The sequence below is a fragment of the Liolophura sinensis genome, chromosome 8, assembly GCF_032854445.1.
Source record: "Liolophura sinensis isolate JHLJ2023 chromosome 8, CUHK_Ljap_v2, whole genome shotgun sequence".
In the NCBI taxonomy this organism is placed as follows: Eukaryota; Metazoa; Mollusca; class Polyplacophora; order Chitonida; family Chitonidae; genus Liolophura; species Liolophura sinensis.
In genome coordinates, this window is record NC_088302.1 from 51276715 (window position 1) to 51300382 (window position 23668).

General features: G+C 37.0%; 1 protein-coding gene across 1 annotated transcript in view; it reads left to right on the top strand.

Moving 5' to 3' along the window:
- Window positions 1-23668, top strand: part of LOC135472257 (tyrosine-protein kinase Btk-like) — a 49734-nt gene extending 26066 nt beyond the window's left edge. Inside the window, exons 3-18 of the mRNA XM_064751670.1 lie at window positions 5406-5501; window positions 8146-8239; window positions 9647-9793; window positions 13489-13664; window positions 14049-14116; window positions 14823-14882; window positions 15597-15731; window positions 16798-16916; window positions 17308-17379; window positions 17664-17728; window positions 17944-18050; window positions 18591-18679; window positions 21046-21241; window positions 21825-21943; window positions 22525-22685; window positions 23557-23668. Coding sequence (XP_064607740.1) covers window positions 5406-5501; window positions 8146-8239; window positions 9647-9793; window positions 13489-13664; window positions 14049-14116; window positions 14823-14882; window positions 15597-15731; window positions 16798-16916; window positions 17308-17379; window positions 17664-17728; window positions 17944-18050; window positions 18591-18679; window positions 21046-21241; window positions 21825-21943; window positions 22525-22685; window positions 23557-23637 — 1785 coding nt within the window. The 3' untranslated portion in view covers window positions 23638-23668. The remainder of the gene's footprint in view (window positions 1-5405; window positions 5502-8145; window positions 8240-9646; window positions 9794-13488; window positions 13665-14048; window positions 14117-14822; window positions 14883-15596; window positions 15732-16797; window positions 16917-17307; window positions 17380-17663; window positions 17729-17943; window positions 18051-18590; window positions 18680-21045; window positions 21242-21824; window positions 21944-22524; window positions 22686-23556) is intronic.

A 23668-nucleotide genomic window follows, 5' to 3' on the forward strand; every position in this document is an offset into this window, starting at 1 on the left:
GTATTCTTGAGCCTAACATGCCTGAGAGTGTAAATGACATGTACATGTGTATTCTTGTGCCTAACATGCCTGAGAGTGTAAATTACATGTGCATGTGTATTCTTGTGCCAAACATGCCTGAGTGTGTAAATGACATGTATATGTATTCTTGTGCCTAACACACCTGAGTGTGTAAATTACATGTGCATATCATGATGGTAAACTTCACCATGTCCTTGCATATCACAGCGCAATACATGTAGCTATGTCTATGTGATAACATTTAATATGTAGAAATGTCACCCATGGTACAAATCAGACACAAGTTTCAAGCAGAGCCATAGCCCTGATTGAATTTTTTCTCTTACAAAATGGGGAATAAATTAGTAAATATATTCTTTAGTCGTATCAAAGTTACTGGTCAGTTAACAAAAACTGATGGTAATTTAGAGCCTAAACATGTGAAATTTGGAAGTGGGGAGGTTTTAGAGGAGAAGAGGGTTTCTAGACATGCTCTCTTCAGAACTGTAATATAGACCATGCCTCAGCCGACTGAGATTAATTTGCTTGCAGGTTTAATTAAATTAATTTATCCTGTTACTCGCTCTGTTTAATTGAACTGCTTTCGACAATTTAGATACATCCAATATTTCAAGTTTTACCTTAGTATTAAATTCTATGTTCCCTTAGGTGTCAGTAATTTTGATACATCCAATATTTCAAGTTTTACCTTAGTATTAAATTCTGTGTTCCCTCAGGTGTCAGTAATCTAGATACATCCAATATTTCAAGTTTTACCTTAGTATTAAATTTTATGTTCCCTCAGGTGTCAGTAATTTTGATACATCCAATATTTCAAGTTTTACCATAGTATTAAATTCTATGTTCCCTCAGGTGTCAGTAATTTTGATACATCCAATATTTCAGGTTTTACCTTAGTATTAAATTCTGTGTTCCCTCAGGTGTCAGTAATTTAGATACATCCAATATTTCAAGTTTTACCTTAGTATTAAATTCTATGTTCCCTCAGGTGTCAGTACTTTTGATACATCCAATATTTCAAGTTTTACCTTAGTATTAAATTCTGTGTTCCCTCAGGTGTCAGTAATTTTGATACATCCAATATTTCAAGTTTTACCTTAGTATTAAATTTTATGTTCCCTCAGGTGTCAGTAATTTTGATACATCCAATATTTCAAGTTTTACCTTAGTATTAAATTCTATGTTCCCTCAGGTGTCAGTAATCTAGATACATCCAATATTTCAAGTTTTACCTTAGTATTAAATTCTGTGTTCCCTCAGGTGTCAGTAATTTTGATACATCCAACATTTCAAGTTTTACCTTAGTATTAAATTTTATGTTCCCTCAGGTGTCAGTAATCTAGATACATCCAATATTTCAAGTTTTACCTTAGTATTAAATTTTATGTTCCCTCAGGTGTCAGTAATTTTGATACATCCAATATTTCAAGTTTTACCTTAGTATTAAATTCTATGTTCCCTCAGGTGTCAGTAATTTTGATACATCCAACATTTCAAGTTTTACCTTAGTATTAAATTTTATGTTCCCTCAGGTGTCAGTAATCTAGATACATCCAATATTTCAAGTTTTACCTTAGTATTAAATTTTATGTTCCCTCAGGTGTCAGTAATTTTGATACATCCAATATTTCAAGTTTTACCTTAGTATTAAATTCTATGTTCCCTCAGGTGTCAGTAATTTTGATACATCCAATATTTCAAGTTTTACCTTAGTATTAAATTCTGTGTTCCCTCAGGTGTCAGTAATCTAGATACATCCAATATTTCAAGTTTTACCTTAGTATTAAATTTTATGTTCCCTCAGGTGTCAGTAATTTTGATACATCCAATATTTCAAGTTTTACCATAGTATTAAATTCTGTGTTCCCTCAGGTGTCAGTAATTTTGATACATCCAATATTTCAAGTTTTACCATAGTATTAAATTCTATGTTCCCTCAGGTGTCAGTAATTTTGATACATCCAATATGTCTAGTTTTACCATAGTATTAAATTCTATGTTCCCTCAGGTGTCAGTAATTTTGATACATCCAATATGTCTAGTTTTACCAATTAATATGATTAAATCCTATGTTCCTTCAGGTGTCAGTGAGTTTAATATACAAGGTCATTTTTAGGTCTAAGAAAATCAATGATACATTGTATTTTATAATAGATCTATAATATATATAATATCTATATTTTAGAAATTTGATTTGCAAATGAACTGAGTTTGTTTTGGGGGTACATGTAATCTAATAGTGTTTGTTAACAACAGATGCAATTTGATGAAATTGTCAATTAGTTAGCAGGCGTAGGGGTGCACCACCACCATTAAGGGCTTAATTTGTTTGTCTCTTATCCTCATTCAGGTCATATGATGGAGTGTATTTGCCCTCTGACCTTTATTAGGCCCTCATTAAGTGACAACCTGACATGTGTACTTGTATGTTATAATATCCTACTTGTGTACACAGTAGTTACAGACTGTACACAATGATCTTAACTTCCAAAAGTGTTCTGTGCAAAACAGCTATGTTCTTATCTAAGCATTATCACATTTTCACATGCATAAACATAGTAAATTGAGCGAGAAATCATAGATTTCAGTTAAATTTCTGTTTTGCTTCAGAGCTTCTTGGCAATGTTTTGAGAAGTTTTGATAACTCAGCTGGTAAATGTGTCGTACATGTATATCAAAAATGTTTTAAATATTTTTGCAGATGAATGCATGCCATGGAAATAAAACAAATAGACATTTGATCAAGCCTACTTAGACAGACATATGCATGCTATAGCCCCGCCTTTTGTGTGCGTGTGGTGAAATGATTAAAATATTAATTGAGTCTTTATGCAGACTAGTGTATGTGTGAGTAGGCACATGTACTTGTGTGTAGAACTGCTGTGGATTTGTCAAAATCTAAAGCCTAACTTGGCAGTAAGGTCAGCTGTAGACCTTACATGTACATGTCCAGTCTGGACATAACAAGTATCCTCAGTACAGTACTTCAGTAGAGTTTTTGAAATATGGGACTCAGCAATGGACGGCAGGAGAAGTTGGTGTGTATCTATAATCATTTTGGATAAGTACAATATTAGAAGCACTGTTAACTTCATAATTTGTGAGCATAGTTATTCTAAAATCTACTTTGCATTAAGTTCCCATTATATCCCTGCACTATTTGTTGAAAAGTGTATAAAAACATATAAACACAGTGATAATGCCTTGTTTGTGGATTGATGCATGACATGGACATGTATTTGTTTGTTAATGTACAAGTGTCCAGATCTTGTAACTACCTGTGTGAGCATTAAGTCTGATATTGATGTTTTATGGACTAATCAAATGTAGACATATACTGTCATCTTGTATAAAGGAAAAAATTTCTAAAAATCAAAGTAGCCATCACTTCATAGACCACTTAAAAACTAATATGCATAAATATACTTTCACATATTTTTTTTAAGTTTTTTCGAAGAGAAATAAAGGTGCTCAAACTTTTGAATTCTGATGTGGGCTTTAAGGGCCATACCATTAGAATTTAGGAACTCTGATGTCACAGGAAGATTTTCCAACTCTGATCACCAGTGTTGGAATAACTCTTTTTATCTATGACTAAAAGATTACTGAAATAATGTTCACAGAAATTCCTTCCTTCTGGTGAACATCAGGAAAAAGGGTGATGTGACGTCAGAGTTTCTAGGTACTGTCAGTATGGTGTCACAAAGCCCACCATAGAATTCAGATATTCGAATGCCTTTCAACACTCTTCAAAAAATCTAAAAAAATAAATGAAAGTATTTTTACACATAGTTTTTAGTTGTCTGTACGATTATCCTTATCATATTTTAGCTTCTTTTACTTTAATGCATCAAGGTGTGACTGGTATTAAGATTTAAGACATCTTTAATGTGGACTAATCACCCCATGTTAAACTTGAAACATGGACCCTAGAAACATTTAAAGCACATACACGCTTGCTTTGAAGACTGCTTTAGTGGCCTAATGGTTAAAGTGTCTGCCTAAAAGTCGATAGGCCCTGGGATCAAACCTGGGTCAGGTCATACCAAAGACATTAAAAATGGTACTTGCTGCTGCCTCGCATGGCACACTGCACTGTGAGGTTAGAGCAAGGAAACATGATTGGTGTCAATAGGTGACTGGGTGGGATGTCATTTCTTGTATTTTCAGCATGATACTTCAGTGGTAGCAGCACTTTGGCAGCAAGTACTCACCCTGCCGCAAGAGGACACCATATATGTACACACACCTAATGACTTTTTGTCATCATATGGCTGTAAAATTGTTAAGTACAACTTTAAACCCGCAGATACATACATACTGTATACACACACATACATACACTTTCTTTGAAGTACTGATGTACATGTATTAATTCATTGTTGGTACATGAAACTGAAAGTGGGTTGGCTTGAGCACTACTTGTACTTGTAGTATTATAGTTACGCTGTTTCTCAGTGATACGGAAATATATAGTGTGAGTAACCCTCATATTGTGATATTGTATGAGGCATAAGCCAAGCCCAATACCAGAATTACTGACACCATGTTATATCCTGTCAAATAGTAATAGCATCATGAAGCTATCTTGCAAAAGACCTATCAGTTCAGTACAAAAGGCTGATGGTCTAGCTGGTGAATCGCCTCAGGGCACCAGAGTTAAACAAAGGGAGATAACCTAGTCAACAGATGCATGTATGACATCAGTTGCAGGATACGTGAATATACATGTTCCTCTTGTGAGTTTTACTAACCAATCAAAACCAGAATTTTTGGTCAGAGTCAGGTGAAATGTTTATTATTTAATTTTAGAGATGAAATTATATGACCTGGGTGGTCAACTGAGTGGTGAACTAAGTACAGTGATATCAGTCTGTACGGGACACGTCTCAAATATTCTCAAGTACATATAGATGCAAATTCGATCATATCAAAATGTTGATGGGATGGAGTATGGTGGGTTGTTTTTAAGAATCTTAAATGAGTAGGATACACATGATTTTCATTCATTTGCTGCCTTGAAGAGGGAATCTTTAAGATTTTATGCTTTTGTTATGGATGCCTCTTTGTGGCAAATTGTAGACTACAGCACATACAAGACTGTTCCAACAAGTGACCATACATGAAGTTCATATAATGTTACTTGCCTTCTGCAGATATGATGAACTCTTTGAGCTTACTCTGCTTATTAAAATCTGTGTGTCACAAGGAAAAGTTCATTAGTTTCTCTCTAAATGTCAGTGGTTTACTCCAATTCCTCAGGTTTCCTCCACCCATATTTCATGTACTTGTTGCTGTAAATATCTGGTAGAGCTTTGAGTGTCCTAGATCTGTGTGACCTTTTCTCATTGCAAGTTGAGTAACGTATGTTTAATCTATTTCAGAATTTGAAGGAGAAAGGCTTTGTGCATCTGAACCAGATCAAAGTGGTAGCAGATGTTGAGGATAAAGCTCTTGACAATAAGGATAACGTGTTCCAGGTAAATCAGACATCAAAGTCTTCCACAGCCAGTCACCTGTCTCTAGGTACACGGAAACACACTTTTTCATCCTCTGATATGTCTGATAGCTACGTGACATATTATAAATTAACAGCTGTAATGGTCAAGGACATACTGAGTAATTTTGTTTTCTTTTATTAAACACACATGGCCAGTTTCAGTGTCTTATGAAGTAATTGTCCATTAGAAGTTGAATTTATATATATTTATATATACATTTATTTGCTAACGGATTGAATAGCAGTGTTGTTTAAAGTCAGCTTTGTGTGGTACATTTTATCAAGTTTGTTTTTCCCGTTATTTGCATGGAATCAAAATGTTTAAACATGTTTAAATATCTGCTAAAAAAAGTGGAAATCTGTTTCAAGCAGAGACTTTTTGTTATGATGATTTTGCCTTTTATTGGACAAAATCGTCATGCCACGTGATGACCTTTGTCCATTAAGCTCTTACAGGAACTGTCTTGTTTTTTAGGTGAGGATGAATATTGCTGAAGTAAGGTGATATAACAGGACTGGATTTGCTTGTGCATGAATCATTATAAAAGTTGCTGTTCTGTGTGATTATTAGAAACATCATAGGGAAATACTAGCATGTCACTCTATCTGTTGTTGTTGGAGTGTACTTGTTTAAAATGTAATTGTTTGGTGTATTCATTCACCATACATGCATTTTTACCACATGCATGTTCGTATGACACACAAGTTTATTCATGCGAACAGTTAATTGGAGAGGTCTGTCTATGTCAGCAATAAATATTGGCTTTATCAGGAAAAAAATAAAGTGCTTGTAAATTACCCACATAACCCATTCACATGTACATCTGCCATATTTGTGCTTATATTTTTACCCTCTAATGTTAGTTGTGAAAAAAATGGCTCATTTTTTCAAATAAACCTCTAGGTTTTTGACAGTGAACACATCTTGAGTGCAATGTTAGACAAGAACAACAGTTAAAAAAACCAGCATTCAGATGCATGTATATGGTGATATGAATTGTGCTGACTGTATGACACAACTCATAGTATTGTAGAGCTATATATTAATGATCCCAGCCTTGGACAGGGATTTTTTTACATTTGATGCTGTCTGTTTGATTAACACCACTCAAAACACCACTCAAAACACCATTCAAAATGTTCTGGAACATGTACAAGTTATAGAACAAATTTATCCAACATGTTCTTGCCAGTAGTTTAGGTTCACATAATTATCTAAAGGATACAACATGGCTTGGTACTACAAAACAAAGATAATAGTATTAAGGAAACTACAGGAAAATAGGCCTAAACAGTGTACAATTTTCTTTTTCATTTTGAAGGCATATTTTACATTTCTTAATAACCTCTCTAGTTTATGCATGTTTTCCATCAAGGCTTAGGAATATTCCGAAATGACATCGATGAACTTACTTGTAATGCAGGATTAGCTTAGCACCCCCCAGTTCAAGCTTTTTCCCAACAAAGTTATTTTGGGTACTTAATTTCTGGTGTGTAAAGAAGGGCCAGGCACCAGGGCATATGTATTTACAGGTGTATGACTGTATTTTGGTGGTATTTAAGGTGATGTATGAAGAAAGGCCAGACACCATTGTGTTGTATATACAGGTGTATAACTCTATTTTTAGGGTATTTCTGGTGGTGTATGAAGAAGGGCCAGACACCATTGTGTTGTATATATAGGTGTAGAACTGTATTTAGGGGGTATTTCAGGTGGTGTATAAAGAAAGGCCAGAGACCAGGGTGCTGTATATACAGGTGTATGAGTGTATTTTGGGGTATTTCAGGTGGTGTATGAAGAAGGGTCAGACACCATTGTGTTGTATATACAGGTGCAGAACTGTATTTTGGGGGTATTTCAGGTGGTGTATAAAGAAGGGCCAGAGACCAGGGTGCTGTATATACAGGTGTATGAGTGAGTGTATTTTGGGGGTATTTTTAGGTGGTGTATGTACAGGTGTAGAACTGTATCTTGGGGGTATTTTCAGGTGGTGTATATACAGGTGGTGTATATACAGGTGTAGAACTGTATTTTGGGGGTATTTTCAGGTGGTGTATATACAGGTGTAAAACTGTGTTTTGGGGGTATTTTCAGGGGGTGTATGTACAGGTGTAGAACTGTATTTTGGGGGTATTTTCAGGGGGTGTATGCACAGGTGTAGAACTGTATCTTGGGGGTGTATTCAGGTGGTGTATGTACAGTTGTAGAACTGTATTTTGGATGTATTTTCAGGTGGTGTATATACAGGTGCAGAACTGTATTTTGGGGGTATTTTCGGGTGTTGTATGTACAGATGTATAACTGTATTTTGAGGGTATTTCAGATTGTGTATAAAGAAAGGCCAGAGACCAGTGTGTTGTATATACAGGTGTATAAATGTTTTGGGGGGGTATTTCAGGTGGTGTATAAAGAAGGGCCAGAGACTAGGGTGTTGTATATATAGGTGTAGAACTGTATTTTGGGGGTATTTCAGGTGGTGTATAAGGAAGGGCCAGAGACCAGGGTGTTGTATATACAGGTGTATAACTGTATGTTTGGGGTGTTTCAGGTGTTGTATAAAGAAGGGCCAGAGACCAGTGTGTTGTATATACAGGTGTATAACTGTATTTTTGGGGTGTTTCAGGTGGTGTATAAAGAAGGGCCAGAGACCAGGGTGTTGTATATAATAGCTAACACAAAGTTGGAGAAAGATGAGTGGATTAAAGCATTAAACAAAGGTATGGGTCTGCATATATGTTTCAACTTAATGTATGTCTTTACGAAATTCACGCAATAAATTGTCTAGTTGTATTCATGTTTATTTCATTTGCAATGTAATCTATTAAAACATTATATCAAAGGCTTGAATGTTATCAGAGTGGTATATTATTTAAGCCATTACATATATATATTATGTACCATGAGGCTGCATGCAGAAATTTATCTTCATGTATGAAAAAAAATGATTTATGATTTTATTATTTTAATTGCATGGATTTGTGGGACTTGAAAGGACAATGAGATGGTGGCAAAGTGATTTTAGAAAGCGGGGTTGAAAATGTCAAAGTCAGGTTGCATGAATGTAGAAATGTCAAAGGCAGTTATATCTGTTTGCCATTTAACATATACCCACAAATACAAACAGAATGACATTTATTATATTGCTTGACTCACACATTGCCTAATTGCCATCTGCACTATTTTAGTGATAGTCTAACTAGACCCTAGATGACTTGTAGGAGAATGTCAAATGTAGAAATGCAGCTCGGCAGTAGAAAGAGTATTGTGGACTGCAAGGTTTTAAGACTGCTTGTTGAAGTAAATCCAAACATTCCTCTGACGTGCATGTAAATATAGGATTTGGTGTTATGTAATTTGTATTCTTTAATAGAGTGTAAACCACCAATAAGATAAATAAATAAATAATGCATGTACTGCATTGTTTGGTATTAATTCAAATCTGTATTTAAGTATTAATCAGAGTATTGTGCTGATTACATATGCATATGACTTCTGAGTGGACACCAAACTTTCTACACCTACATATGTTATTTGTAGCTGCCTGGGCTCACAGTATAGAACTCTATTTTAATGATCCCAGCCTTGGACAGGGAATTTCTGCACGTGGATTCCCAGCTCCTAATACTGTTCATGCCCCCTTGGTAACATTAAGTGCCCAGTGATGCTCCTAGGGTCATGCATTTACACAGTCTTACATCCGTTAAAGACCACAACTTTTTTTCTTTTACCAGTATGGTTTATATACCTCTGTACAGCATGTGTGGCAAAGTTCATCAGTAACTTGCCGTAGATTTGTGATTTAATCCACCAATAGCACTGACTTAAAAATATCATTTAAATGAAATATTCTCAAATATTGTAGTGAACAGCAGTCAAGCTTTTCACCATTCAGTATAATGCTGCCTTCACCCGGGCCCTGCTCGGTTTTGTCCCACCATAGATAATGCTAGTCGCTATTATATATATGTGAAATATTCTTGAGTATGGCATAAAATAGCAGTCAGATAAGAAAATAAATATAATGCATGCATATAGGGTTCTGGGGTACTGATGAAAATATCTTCTATCTGAATTAATAGCCTCCTTTTAGTGCGTGGTAACATCTTTGTGCATTTTGTTTCCAGAGTGTGTGAAGAGAGGGTGTGTCTATCACACTCACTATCATACTGGAGCTTGGACCAAAGCTACGGGAAAGTTCAGCTGCTGTGGTAGGGAAGGCAGAGAGGCAGAAGGCTGTACGCAATTTATCTTCGATACTGAACGAAATTCAGGTAAGATGTGCACACAGTTAATACATCCCTCACCTTTAGACACTGAGCAACAGTCAGGTAAGCTGCACACAGTGTAATACATCCCTTGCCTGAAATACTGAACAACAGTCAGGTAAGCTGTATACAATGTAATACATCCCTTGCCTGAAATACTGAACAACAGTCAGGTAAGCTGTATACAATGTAATACATCCCTCACCTGAACTTCTGAACAACAGTCAGGTTAGCTGTACACAGTGTTATACACCCCTCACCTGAAATACTGAATAACAGTGAGATAAGCTAAACACAATGTTATACATTCCTCACCTTAGATATTAATAAATAGTCCGGTAAGCTGTACACAGTGCAATACATCCCTCACGTGAAATACTGAACAACAGTCAGGTAAGCTGCACACAGTGTAGTACATCCCTCACCTGGACTACTGAACAACCAGGAGTCAGGTAAGCTGTACACAGTGTAATACACTCCTCACCTTAGATATTGGGGGCCTCCGTGGCTCAGTCGGTTAGCGCGCTAGCGCAGCGTAATGACCCAGGAGCCTCTCACCAATGCGGTCGCTGTGAGTTCAAGTCCAGCTCATGCTGGCTTCCTCTCCGGCCGTAAGTGGGAAGGTCTGCCAGCAACCTGCGGATGGTCGTGGGTTTCCCCGGGGCTGTGCCCGGTTTCCACCCACCATAATGCTGGCCGCCGTCGTATAAGTGAAATATTCTTGAGTACGGCGTAAAACACCAATCAAAAAAAAAAAAAAAAAAACCTTAGATATTAAAAAATAGTCAAGTAAGCTGTATGCATCGTAATACATCCCTCACCTGAACTACTGAACAACCAACAGTCAGGTAAGCTGTACACAGTGTAATACATCCTCACCTCTATATACTGAAAAATAGTCAAGTAATCTGTACACAATGTAATACACCCCTTACCATAGATACTGAAAAATAGTCAGGTAAGCTGTACAGTGTACATACACCTTACCTTAGATACTGAACAACAGTCAGGTAAGCTGTACGCAGTGTAATACATCCTCAGTGTAATGCCTCCCTCACCTTAGATACTGAACAACAGTCCAGTAGGCTGTACACAGTGTAATGCACACCGTACCTTAGATACTGAACAACAGTCCAGTAGGCTGTACACAGTGTAATACACACCTTACCTTAGATACTGAAAAGCAGTCAGGAAAGCTGTACGCAGTGTAATACACCCTCAGTGTAATGCCTCCCTCACCTTAGATACTCAAAAATAGTCAGATAAGCTGTGCACAATGTACTACATATCTTACCTTAGATACTGAACAAGTCCAGTGGGCTGTACACAGTGTAATACACACCTTACCTTAGATACTGAAAAACAGTCAGGTAAGCTGTACGCAGTGTAATACATCCTCAGTGTAATGCCTCCCTCACCTTAGATACTCAAAAATAGTCAGGTAAGCTGTGCACAATGTACTACATATCTTACCTTAGATACTGAACAACAGTCCAGTAGGCTGTACACAGTGTAATGCACACCGTACCTTAGATACTGAACAACAGTCCAGTAGAATGTACACAGTGTAATACACACCTTACCTTAGATACTGAAAAACAGTCAGGTAAGCTGTACACAGTGTAATACATCCTCAGTGTAATGCCTCCCTCACCTTAGATACTCAAAAATAGTCAGGTAAGCTGTGCACAATGTACTACATATCTTACCTTAGATACTGAACAACAGTCCAGTGGGCTGTACACAGTGTAATACACACCTTACCTTAGATACTGAACAACAGTCCAGTAGGCTGTACACAGTGTAATACACACCTTACCTTAGATACTGAACAACAGTCCAGTAGGCTGTACACAGTGTAATACACACCTTACCTTAGATACTGAACAACAGTCCAGTAGGCTGTACACAGTGTAATACACACCTTACCTTAGATACTGAACAACTGTCCAGTAGGCTGTACACAGTGTAATACACACCTTACCTTAGATACTGAACAACAGTCCAGTAGGCTGTACACAGTGTAATACACACCTTACCTTAGATACTGAACAGCAGTCCAGTAGGCTGTACACAGTGTAATACACACTTTACCTTAGATACTGAAAAACAGCCAGGTAAGCTGTACGCAGTGTAATACATCCCTCAGTGTAATGCCTCCCTCACCTTAGATACTCAAAAATAGTCAGGTAAGCTGTGCACAATGTACTACATATCTTACCTTAGATACTGAACAACAGTCCAGTAGGCTGTACACAGTGTAATACACACCTTACCTTAGATACTGAAGAACAGTCAGGTAAGCTGTACGCAGTGTAATATATCCCTCAGTGTAAGGCCTCCCTCACCTTAGATACTCAAAAATAGTCAGGTAAGCTGTGCACAATGTACTACATATCTTACCTTAGATACTGAACAACAGTCCAGTGGGCTGTGCACAGTGTAATACACACCTTACCTTAGATACTGAACAACAGTCCAGTAGAATGTACACAGTGTAATACACACCTTACCTTAGATACTGAACAACAGTCCAGTAGGCTGTACACAGTGTAATGCACACCGTACCTTAGATACTGAACAACAGTCCAGTAGGCTGTACACAGTGTAATACACACCTTACCTTAGATACTGAACAACAGTCAAGTAAGCTGTACACAGTGTTTTATTGCTCACTTCAGACTCAAGGAATTTACCTAATTTTTTCAGGCAACATCAGAGTATTCACTTCTATAATCGTCACCTGTGTAATCAGTGTTAGCATTTTTGAGAGTGTTGAAGAATGACTCAGACTCGGCATTCTTAGCTCTGCACTGTCTCAAGTGACCAGTAATTAATAAATATTGTCTGACATTTATGTTGATGCTTCACTCCATTGCAGGTTTGCCTACACTGTCGTATTCACAAGTAGGTTGTGATAGACCTACTCTTTGATTTCTACCTTTGTGTATTGGACGCCTAATATTTGTGTTTTTCGGTAGGCTGAGATGCTATCAGCCAAGTTGTATTGTTTGCTGACTATTGCCCTGCAATTACCACTATACAGTATACAAGTCATCTATATGCCTGGATGATTTTTTTAAGTCTTTGTCCTTTTTTAAACAGTCTTCCTTTATTTACTGTTGTATTCTTTTTCTACTGTTGATGAAAATTACACGACATTTGATTTAATTGTAACATTTTTTTTTCTAAGGGATGAATACCTGATATTTTTGTTGAAACAACTGGACAGGCAACTTACTGTACCATACTGTTTACTTTAGTATGTCCCCCTGCAACTCTATAGTGGAGGACACATGCTAGCTGTTGTTGTTTGACATCCATGCTTTGTTGTGCAAGTTTTGTTCACACACCTTCATTGTTCAGACAGCCTTTCTCAATCTAACATCATTGATGTGAAAAGTATGTAGATTTACTTTAACCAAATTTCATTCCATGCTTTATGCTGATGTCAAACAATTTTGTGTGTGAAAATTCATTTAAGAATGAAGATGCTCATCTAAAACTGTTTGTTATCCAAATTGCCATTAATTAATTTCTCAGCTCTGTACTGTCAAGGATGCAGTTTCCTCCTACTTTTCAAAAGTGCAAAACACCTTTTTAATCACAGTTCATTGTGCAATCTTTAAAGATACTTCTCTTTCCTGATTGTATATGTTTACTTGTGAGTAGAAAAGTCATGATGTTTTTGTTTTTGACAGATGCAGATATGCCGGCACAGGGAACACCCTCCTCTCCCTATCCTGGCGAGAATGGCTCCGCAACTGTTGCCCCTCAGTTACCAAGTTCAAAGCCATCCAACAAATCTGATATTAAGCTCTTTGTTGCCATTTACGACTTTGCAGGATTAGAACAAGGAGATTTACAACTCAAGAAGGTAAGTTCTTGTCTGTTACAAGTAATCCCGTCTGTCTGTGTCTCTCTGTTTCCTTTTTATTTATGTTTTATTAAAACCCAAATGGTTTATTACAAGAATATTGTTCTGCTTCAGAGTATATGTCAGCTGAACACGAAGAAGTACATGTACATTTATGCATTTTTTTTGGGGTCATTTGGGTGGCCCTATGGTACCTCATTTGACCATGTGACTGCTTTTGAAATATGTTCTCAACATTGGTATGGTTGTGTTGATGTCTAAAACTGTGCAAGCATTTAGTTTGATGAAGTTACATACAGCTGTCTGATTGGGTTTGGCTGAAATATTTGCGTGATATGTTTACAATGTACTTTTTGTTTGTACCAAAATGTGTTGTTGTCACAGGACAGAGAGTATGAGATATTAGATGACTCCAATGAGCATTGGTGGCTAGCTAAGGATGTGCTGACTGGGTAAGTATTCAGCATCCAGGCTGCACTCTTCCATGAGCACGTCACACAGTTTACATTGTGAACAGTCTTTAGGGTTGGCTTTGTATGATTGATCATTTTCAAATTAAGCATTAAAAATGAAGTAAAATATCAGTGGAAAACAAGAATAGTGTCATATATGATTGAGTTGACATTTCCAGAATAACCAACTTTGTAACCATTCAAGCACCCAAGCTTTGGGGAACGTACGTACACTGAGGAAGAATTACTCAGGTGTGGTACATGTAGCTTTTGCCGACATTGTGCAGTGCACCATTCCTGTCTCTATACCCTACCATACATGTTGTTCCTTAAATGGTCAAGGCGATATACCTAGTTTGTTGTAATGCTTGACTACACATACAGCACACTGTGGCCAAGGGGGCTAGCATGCCATCGCAGCGCAATGACCCTTGAGCCTCCCACCAATGCAGTTTGTGTGAGTTCAAATCCAGCTCATGCTGGCTTCCTCTCCAGCAGTAAGTGGGAAGGTCTGACAGCAACCTGTGGATGGTCATGGGTCTCCCCTGGGTTCTGCCTGGGGAGACCATAATGCTGACTGGCCTCAGTGAATAATTGAAATATTCTTATGTATGGTGTAAAACACCAATCAAATAAATAAATAAATAACATACACTAAACAGTTATTTAAATATACAGGTACTAATATGATTACTTTTGCTTCCAGGAAGACTGGATATATACCCTCAAATTATGTCAAGCAAAAAAATGACTTACAAACACATGAGTAAGTACATGTACATGTATGGGTTCACACTGATTCATTGATAAAATGTTTGCCAGTAATACTCTAAATGTCCCCAGGGCGAGATTCGTGAAGCGCGTTAGTTAAGTAAGCCCTGAACTATCACCACAAGGTATGTTGTAGAAATATAAAGTGCACTTAGCCAAGGCCTACTTAATATACTAAGTATGCTTCATGAAACTGGCCCAAAATGGTTGTCTTGGACAACATGTATGTTGTGTACAGCAGAATTTGGTTTCTTTGTGTTAAGATGGAATCTAAAGATCACTTCACAGGTCAATGGATGGTAATATTTTAGTGCTAAAGAAAATAGGCGTGAGCCAAACCTTTGCTTTTTTGATGTTATATATCAAGTGGATATGTTGGGTTCCATGATAATAACCTCTGTTTTTACAACAATATTTATAGCTACATATTGTGTTTCTTCATCAGTCAGACAATGTCCAGAGATGTGTGTATTTTTGTTGTTTAAATGTGCACATTATATTGATTTTACTTAATCAAAAAGGAACAAGATATTATGGTTATTGTCTTATTTTACATGTACATGCAAAGGTGTGTTACAATTTGTAAAATTTCATTTTAAAAATCAACTTATTCCTGTCTATAAAACTTAAGAAACAAACCAAAACGTGTCCTGTCATTTGTGAGCGAGTGACTTTTTGGACCTAAAATGGTTTTTGTTCTGCTGTGTAGATGGTACCAGTCGGACATGTCACGTAGTCGCTGCGAGGAAATACTGAGGAAAGATGGCAGAATAGGGGTCTTCCTTATACGAGATTCAGTGTCCCAGCCCGGGCTCTACACTCTCTCACTCTTCACTGGGGAACCGTAAGTTTGTGGTGTTATCTTACATGTCTGACTGATGTTTGTTGAAGAATAAAGTCAAGCTTGCCCAGTAGCTTTAAGCTCTGTATTAAAGTTGATCTGTATATCTCAGTCAGTGAAATTTGACATCCTACAGAACTGTACCTTTTAACATGGAGTAGCGACAGATTGGAGGATGTTGCAGCTAATTTGCACTTGTTGTTGTCTAACGTCATCTGTTATACTTCATGTAACATGACATGAAACCCTTTTTAGTCATGGCATTAAACATTACCATGGTATCCCGTCACAAGCAGGTCATGTAAAGAGTTCTGAAACCTTCACTGTCTCACACAGTAGTTCCGGCCCCGATGAGTCAGCTGGTTGAGCGTCTGCTTCAGGGGGCAGTAGATCCAGGGTCAGTCTTGGGTCAGGTCACTCCTAAGACCTTAAAAGGGGAAGTTATAGCTTCCTTGCTTGTCATTCAGCGTTAAGGGGATAGTGCAACGACTGGTTGACCCGTATCAGTATAGTGGCTCGGGTGGGAAGGCTTTCTTGCCTTTGATAAGTTGTCTCAGTGAAGCAGCACTCGATAAAAGAGGGGTGGAAATTTGTCCTGCAACAAGAAGACACATTACATGTACATGCACTCTAAGGACTCCTTCGTCATCGTATGACTGAAATATTGTGAAGTATGACGTTAAACCCCATGCACTCACTCACTCACTCACATACATGTAATATTTATTTATTTTTGTGATTGGTGTTTTACGCGGTACTGAGGAATATTTCACTTATGGTGGGAGGTAATTATATGAAATTCAAACCAGATCAGTGACGTAAGGGGATATCCTGGAATCTTTCCTGTTCATTGGCTAATGGCAATATCTAATTACAGGTAAACCCTCATGACACTATGGCTGCTCAGAGATATTTACAGCTTTGGCTTGTTTTTCTACCTTTGTAGACTTTACAAAAGTATTAAACTTGTCACTGTGGAGACAACAGAGAATTTACATCCCAGTATAATCTTCGTGTATGTGTGAGATTTTTTATTCCTTATCATGCAGATTTTCTGTATTATTTGCAGAGGAATTTTAGTTAGACATTACCACATCAAGAAATCAGATGGGAAATACTTTATAGCGGACAAACATTTATTTAGCACCATACCAGACCTTGTGTTTTACCATAGCAGAAATGCTGGAGGTAAGTGTATGAAGAGCAACAGTCACTTATTGGCACATTAAGTAAATATATATATTGGTAGTTCCTTTAAGACTGATGATGCTTTCTAGAAGCCTCCAGAAAAAAAGCTGATGATTAGATATGGTACTAGTGAACAACAGTAGAAAAAAAAAACAATATTTGAGACTGCTTTATTGTCATTTAGAGTATTACTGGAATGTAAAATAAAGACAGTTATTTGTGAATATAAGTTTAAAATACACGTGTGAAGTCATAGTTACTTGAAACCTTACAGCCTTCTGGTTAAATTTAATGCCAGTATAAATATGACGGAAAGCCTGTTCTGACTGATGTTTTGTTGTACAGGGTCAAGCAATTTTGCAGGTTACAAAACTTTTTACGATTTGCACAGGTTTGGCTCAAAGAACACGATATTCGCCAAAACATACCAAAAATCTTCCAGCAACAGCTGGTTTAGGCCATGGTAAGTCAAACACTCCAGATTACCATTTGTATTCATATTTTTTGTTTTTATGAAGTAACTATAATCCTTGAGTTCCGTGTAGGTCTACTACATGAACGTAAAGCTTTGTCTAACACAGGGGGCATTTTACATGCATGTTAAGGTTAGCAAAGTGGGATTTCTCTTTTCTGCTGAGCTAAATTTGATTTCAGCTGAAGACTTTCAGTCTGCTTGTTTTGTTTGATTTGCCTGACATGATGCAGTTGTGCATATTATTGATGGATATGTGAAATTTTGTTCTTCAGACAAATGGGAAGTTGATCCATCAGAACTAGAAATCTTGGATCTTCTGGGATCTGGTCATTTTGGCGTAAGTATTTCTATTGTTGGAATAGTAGTTTTGTGCAATGTAAACATGTCAGTAAAATATTTCAGTAAAAAACATCATGCTGCCTTCCAAAGAAAGCATAAAACACTTTTAGATCAATAGATCTGTCAGGTAAAATGATTAACTTTGTCACGATCAAAATCTGGGATCAAGTAGATCATTATATTTAAATTTTTAATGCACTGAATTCTCCACAGAGTGTGCACAGAGCGGTCTGGAAACGAAGCCATCAAGTGGCTGTTAAACTGATGAGGGAAGGAACAATGTCCGAGGAGAACTTCATCGATGAGGCCAAGACAATGAAGTAAGTGCTGCATACACACACGAGAATGGTGTGACGTGTGATGTTAGAATCAGCCGAGACAAAAGGGAGATAATCTGCCAGTTCTTCATGACTTATTGCCCCTTATTTCACTTTCATGACTCATTACGGTAAAGTGCTTATGATTCACTGCAATTTATTTTCATGGATTTTCTCCAAAAATATGTTTGCGGGAAATAATTTTTGGGTATTTAAGAGAATACTGAAAAACAAATCTTAAAATCTTTAAATTTTCCAAGATATAATATGACCAAAATTATTCAAGCCAAAAAAAATTTGGCTGGCCTGTCAGGCTTTCTTAGTGCAACTCCGTTCACCCTGGCAAAGATTTCACTTCATTATTTGTCATTTTTGGTAAAATCAAAATGTTTATCTTAAGATTCTAATATAAGTAAATGTCTTTTTGAAAACTGCAAAGAAGCCAGAAAAGTTTTTTGTTTTATGAATATCATGAATGTAGTGAAAAGACATGTAATTGTTGGTTTCTGTGTTGTACATATAGGTGATTGAATTATGTTACAGACAGTTACAGCATCCTAACCTGGTGCAGTTGTACGGTGTGAGCACACGGAAGAGGCCGCTCATGATCATCACAGAATTCATGTCCCACGGTCAGTCATTTGTATTAGTGCAATGTGTAATTCCACAAGGCAATTTTCAACTCTCTGGTCTAAATTTGAAGTTCAGTTTTAAAGCTTCTATTTAGGCCCTAGATATTAACAAGGTGACCACCTTATAAGTGCTATTATGAGACAAATGTGTCATAATTTCAGATTTTCAGTACCGAAATCTAAGTATTTTGTCAAGGTTTTAAATTTTGACTGATGTCAGAATTGTCGTAGTGGAATAAATTCCTGTTGTTTATTGACCCTATTTTGCTAGAATATTTCACTATAACTTTTAATGCTCTAACCTGTGTAGCTGGATTGTGTTTTGCTAATTATGCGATTAGATGGCGCGGGAAGGAGGATGGATCCAGACAACTGAAACACTGAAACTTTAATTTACACGTGATTTGAACATTACAAAGCAACCTATTTCTGTAGATAAGACATTCAACAAGTTCAGCTCATAAACTTTGATTGACAACTTAAAAGCACTTGCTGTAAAGTAGGAGACAGAAACGTTGTAAGAACTTTAAAATAGCCAAGGCATACTGATATGGAGTTGTACATCCTGCCAACTCCTTTTTCAATATTGGAAGCACTTTGAAGTTTCCAGATCTTACAATACGATCGTGTATCCCCCAATTCCTCCACCCTGTCTGCATGGAAGTTTTAACGGGTACATGCCCATCAAGCTGATGCTGTCCGGACTGTTGTCTGTTATTTTTTATAATTATGATTTCAGCCATGTGCAGCCCAGTGAATGGTCTTAAGTGACAGATTTCACACGCATGTTCTCTTGAACTGTCTTAAAAGTACAGTAAAACTTTGTTGATCTAAATAATCTGACCGAGAACAACTGCCAGTCAAAATACTGCATTGGCCAGTAAGAAAACTTTATATTTTTTCATGTTGCCATTTCGTAAGTCAAGTTCCAAGGGTAGAACATTTGGTTGGCGTGGTCAACTGAGTCGATCACTCAGTTGACAAGAACATTCCATCCAATCAAATCACTTCTGTAAGAAGCTTCAAATTTGATTGACAATCTATGAACGAAATTTTACAGTTCACGCCCTTCGTGGCTGTCTCTGCTGTATTAACTGAGATATCAATGAATGATTGTATTGTAAAGCTGTGTGGTTACTTTTTCTAAACCATTGAAAACTTATCAGTCCAGTTGTACATTGGGCTCTTTAAATAAACTCCAGGTAAATGAGAAGTTCATGTACAAATGAGAAACGTTTTATGAACCAGTCATTTCGGTTGGAAAAATAAACGGGTTGTGTGTGTGCTGACTTGCATGTTTTGCTGTGAAGAAAATATTTACACCTTTTGGGACCAGTTCAGAAAGGGTTTGATGACTTCCTACTTCCATGTTTATATAATTATTACTTTTACATGTTTTATCGTATGTTTTATTACATTCGTATGTTTTATTACATTTGTAAAAAATCTTGACAGAGTGGAAACATTTTTTGTGCGGCTTCAAGTGAAAACAAGTGCATTTACACGTGTACTTCAAAATATTATTTCCATTTCATGAGAAACTTTGCGGCACAATTTTCAGATGTTTCAAGCAATGAAAACTAAATTATTTTTGGTGTAAGGATGGAATCACAGAAAGGGTAAATATATTTCAAGAAATAAAAAGAATTTTGCACCATGGTTTGAACCTTAGAGAAAACGTTTCCGCTATACACCGCTTTGTTTGTCATTCACAAAGTAAAAAAGCACTGGTACATCTAGCATAGGTAACAAAGGTTTGGATTATTGCTTAAAGTATCTGTATTTACAAAGCCAGTAAAGGGAATCTGCGCGTTCATTTAAGTTACTTTATTGTTGTAGTGTAACATGCCTGCAAATTCCACATGCCTGCCATCTGATCATGATTTGGTAGTTTCATGGTATAAGATATTGCTGGGAGTTGAAGTCCAGCATTATGCCATCCAGGGGGTTAGCCAGAAATGTGAAAGAAGGTGTAAAGACCCTTTTTGAAGCCATTTTCTTATAGCAGGGTGTCCATATTTCATTTTCTCCTATTTCTTCCATGTTAAAAGTGGTGAAAACAAGGTGTCTAAATAATACCAGTTTTCTATTTTGACCTGTTGAAATGAATGGGTGGACAGGTAGTTGGCTAACTGTATAATGCCATCATGGAAGTGAAGTTGTGAGGTCCTAGCAAAAAAAAAAACAAAAAAAAAACAAAGAAGAGATATTGAGATGTAGATTCATCATATCAAGTCCTAAGGGCCTTGGTTATTTTCTACCCTTTTGTCCACATCATTTCAAACAGGTAGGAGTTGGGTAAACGAATGTATCTTTGGTGGCCTTTCAAGTATGGTTTCCAAATTTCTTTTCTTTCTCCTTGACAGGTTCGTTGCATTCCTACCTGAAGCGACACAGAAACATGTTAAACAAGCCTGGTCGCCTGTTAGATATGTGCCTTCAGATCTGTAAAGGGATGTCATACCTAGAGAGGAAGAATGTGATCCACCGTGACTTGGCTGCCAGGAACTGTCTTGTGGGTCAGGAAGGGGTCATCAAGGTGGCCGACTTTGGACTGGCCAGGTATGTTGGCTGCAGCCAGGAACAGAGCGACCATAGATCACACATACTCTACATGCCCAAGACTTGTCCCCAGAAAAATCAAGTGAACTCCAGGAATTTGAATTGTACTAGCATTCTTGGGAGAGAAAGTAGAAAATCTTTTGTTGTACAATGTATTAAATTGTTTAGCCTTTTCTTTGAATTTCCCCAAAAATGTATGCACTCAGTAGAGGCAGGAAAACCAGCACTTCAAACTAACTGCTGCATGGCATAAAGTCAGGAAACCATCACTTCAAACAAACTGCTGCACAGTTTATAGCGAGGAAAACCAGCACTTCAAACTGACTGCTGAAGAATTTTGGTGCTTCAACATTTTTTATATAGAATTGAATAGATGCTAACACTCAGGTATTTGGAATATCCTTTCCTTAAGAAATCTGGTATCAGTAAAGCTTTACTTGGTACATCTAATATTTTTATGACCCAAACTGTATCTCTGCCTAGTTGAGGCATTTAATACAACAGTTGTTGTGTGAGTAAAACATTTTTAAGTATGAGACAAAACACCAATGAAATAAATAAATGAGTGTATTGTTCGTTTCAGATTTGTGTTGGATGATGAGTATGTGAGCTCTAATGGCACGAAGTTCCCTGTGAAGTGGGCACCCCCAGAGGTTCTCAGTTATACCAAGTTCAGCAGTAAATCTGATGTGTGGGCATTCGGTAAGCTTAATAGCCAATTCAATCTAGAGACTGTTTTATATTATACATTTACTCATGATACTCTTCAACCTTGGTTGAATTTTAAAAGACCCCATGGGTAGCAAATTATTGAAAATAGACCTCAATATTAAAATATTTAGCAGATGCTTTCTTCTGTTTTAATCCATAATGGCTTTACATATACTGCAAACATTTAAAATACTATCATAATACTACTGTAAATCTTCAACCTTTTCAACCACTGAAGCGCTCTTTTCATTGGAATTTATGCATACAGTTGTTGTGAAGATAATGCTAAAAATGATTTGTCTGTGTCATTAAAGATGCAAGCTTCATGAAACTGTGCAAGTTATTTCTCTGCACCCCATAGTTCTCTCAGAATGTTTCAAAATATTGGTTACAGAGTCCGTTGACAAGGTTGAAGAATTATTGTATTAAGAGGAGGAAACAATATAAAGCATGTACACTGTATTTTAAGGTAATTTAAAAATAACACATTCAATAAGAATTTTGACCAGGTGTTCCTTAGTCTTTTAGTTGAAAAAGTTTTGAAACTTATGATGTGTGTTACTTAACTGCAGGTGTGCTGATGTGGGAGATCTTCAGTGGGGCTGAGATGCCCTATGATAACATGCCAAATGCTGACGTTGTTGATTATGTAGTGAATCGTGGGAAGAGATTGAAACGGCCGCGTGACTGCCCTGATTCTGTGTACAGGGTGATGCTGGAGTGCTGGAATAAGGTACACTAAAGATCTTCTGTATAGGTTGATGCTGGAATAAGGTAGATACAAAAAAGATCTCATGTACAGGTTGATGCTGGAATTAGGTAGGTGCACTGAAGATCTTGTGTACAGGTGGATGCTGAAATAAGGTGGGTGCACTAAAGATCTTGTGTACAGGTTGGTGCTGGAATAAGGTAGATACACCAAAGATCTCATGTACAGGTTGATGCTGGAATAAGGGTAGGTGCACTTAAGATCTTGTGTACAGGTGGATGCTGAAATAAGGTGGGTGCACTAAAGATCTTGTGTACGTGTTGGTGCTGGAAAAAGGAAGGTGCACTAAAGATCTTGTGTACAGGTTGATGCTGGAATAAGGTGGGTAGCCTACACTAAAGATCTCGTGTACAAGTTGATGCTAGAATAAGGTGGGTACGTTAAAGATCTCGTGTACAGGTTGATGCTGGAATAAGGTGGGTGCACTAAAGATCTGCAGGACGATCTTTTAGTGATATGATAAGGTGGGTACACTGGAGATGAATGACTTTCCCACAATTTCACCAGTGATAATGTTTTAATGATTTCTTTGGTGTTTTCTGTTGGGATTATATTTATGCTATTAATGTTCTAAATTGTTTTTGATAAAAGCGGAGTCTTTTTGAGCTTCTGAAGAAATTAACCTTGAAGTATTTTTGTCTTCTTTTTCCCCTCACCTTTATGAAATCATTTTTATGCATGAATTGAACTCTAACGCTCATGTCTGTATAACAGAGTAAGTATCAAGGCCATGACAACCTTCATTTTTCATATACCTACATATACATGTAAGTATTAAATTTTGATTTTTTTTTTTTTTTTGGCTGTATGATTAATTTTCTTTTTTCTTTATCAGGATGCCGATGGCCGACCAGCGTTCATTAACCTTGAGATGAAATTATTAAAACTCAGTGACAGTGGCGATTATTCTAGTTAACTACACACTGGAATGTCTTTGTGTGTTTCTG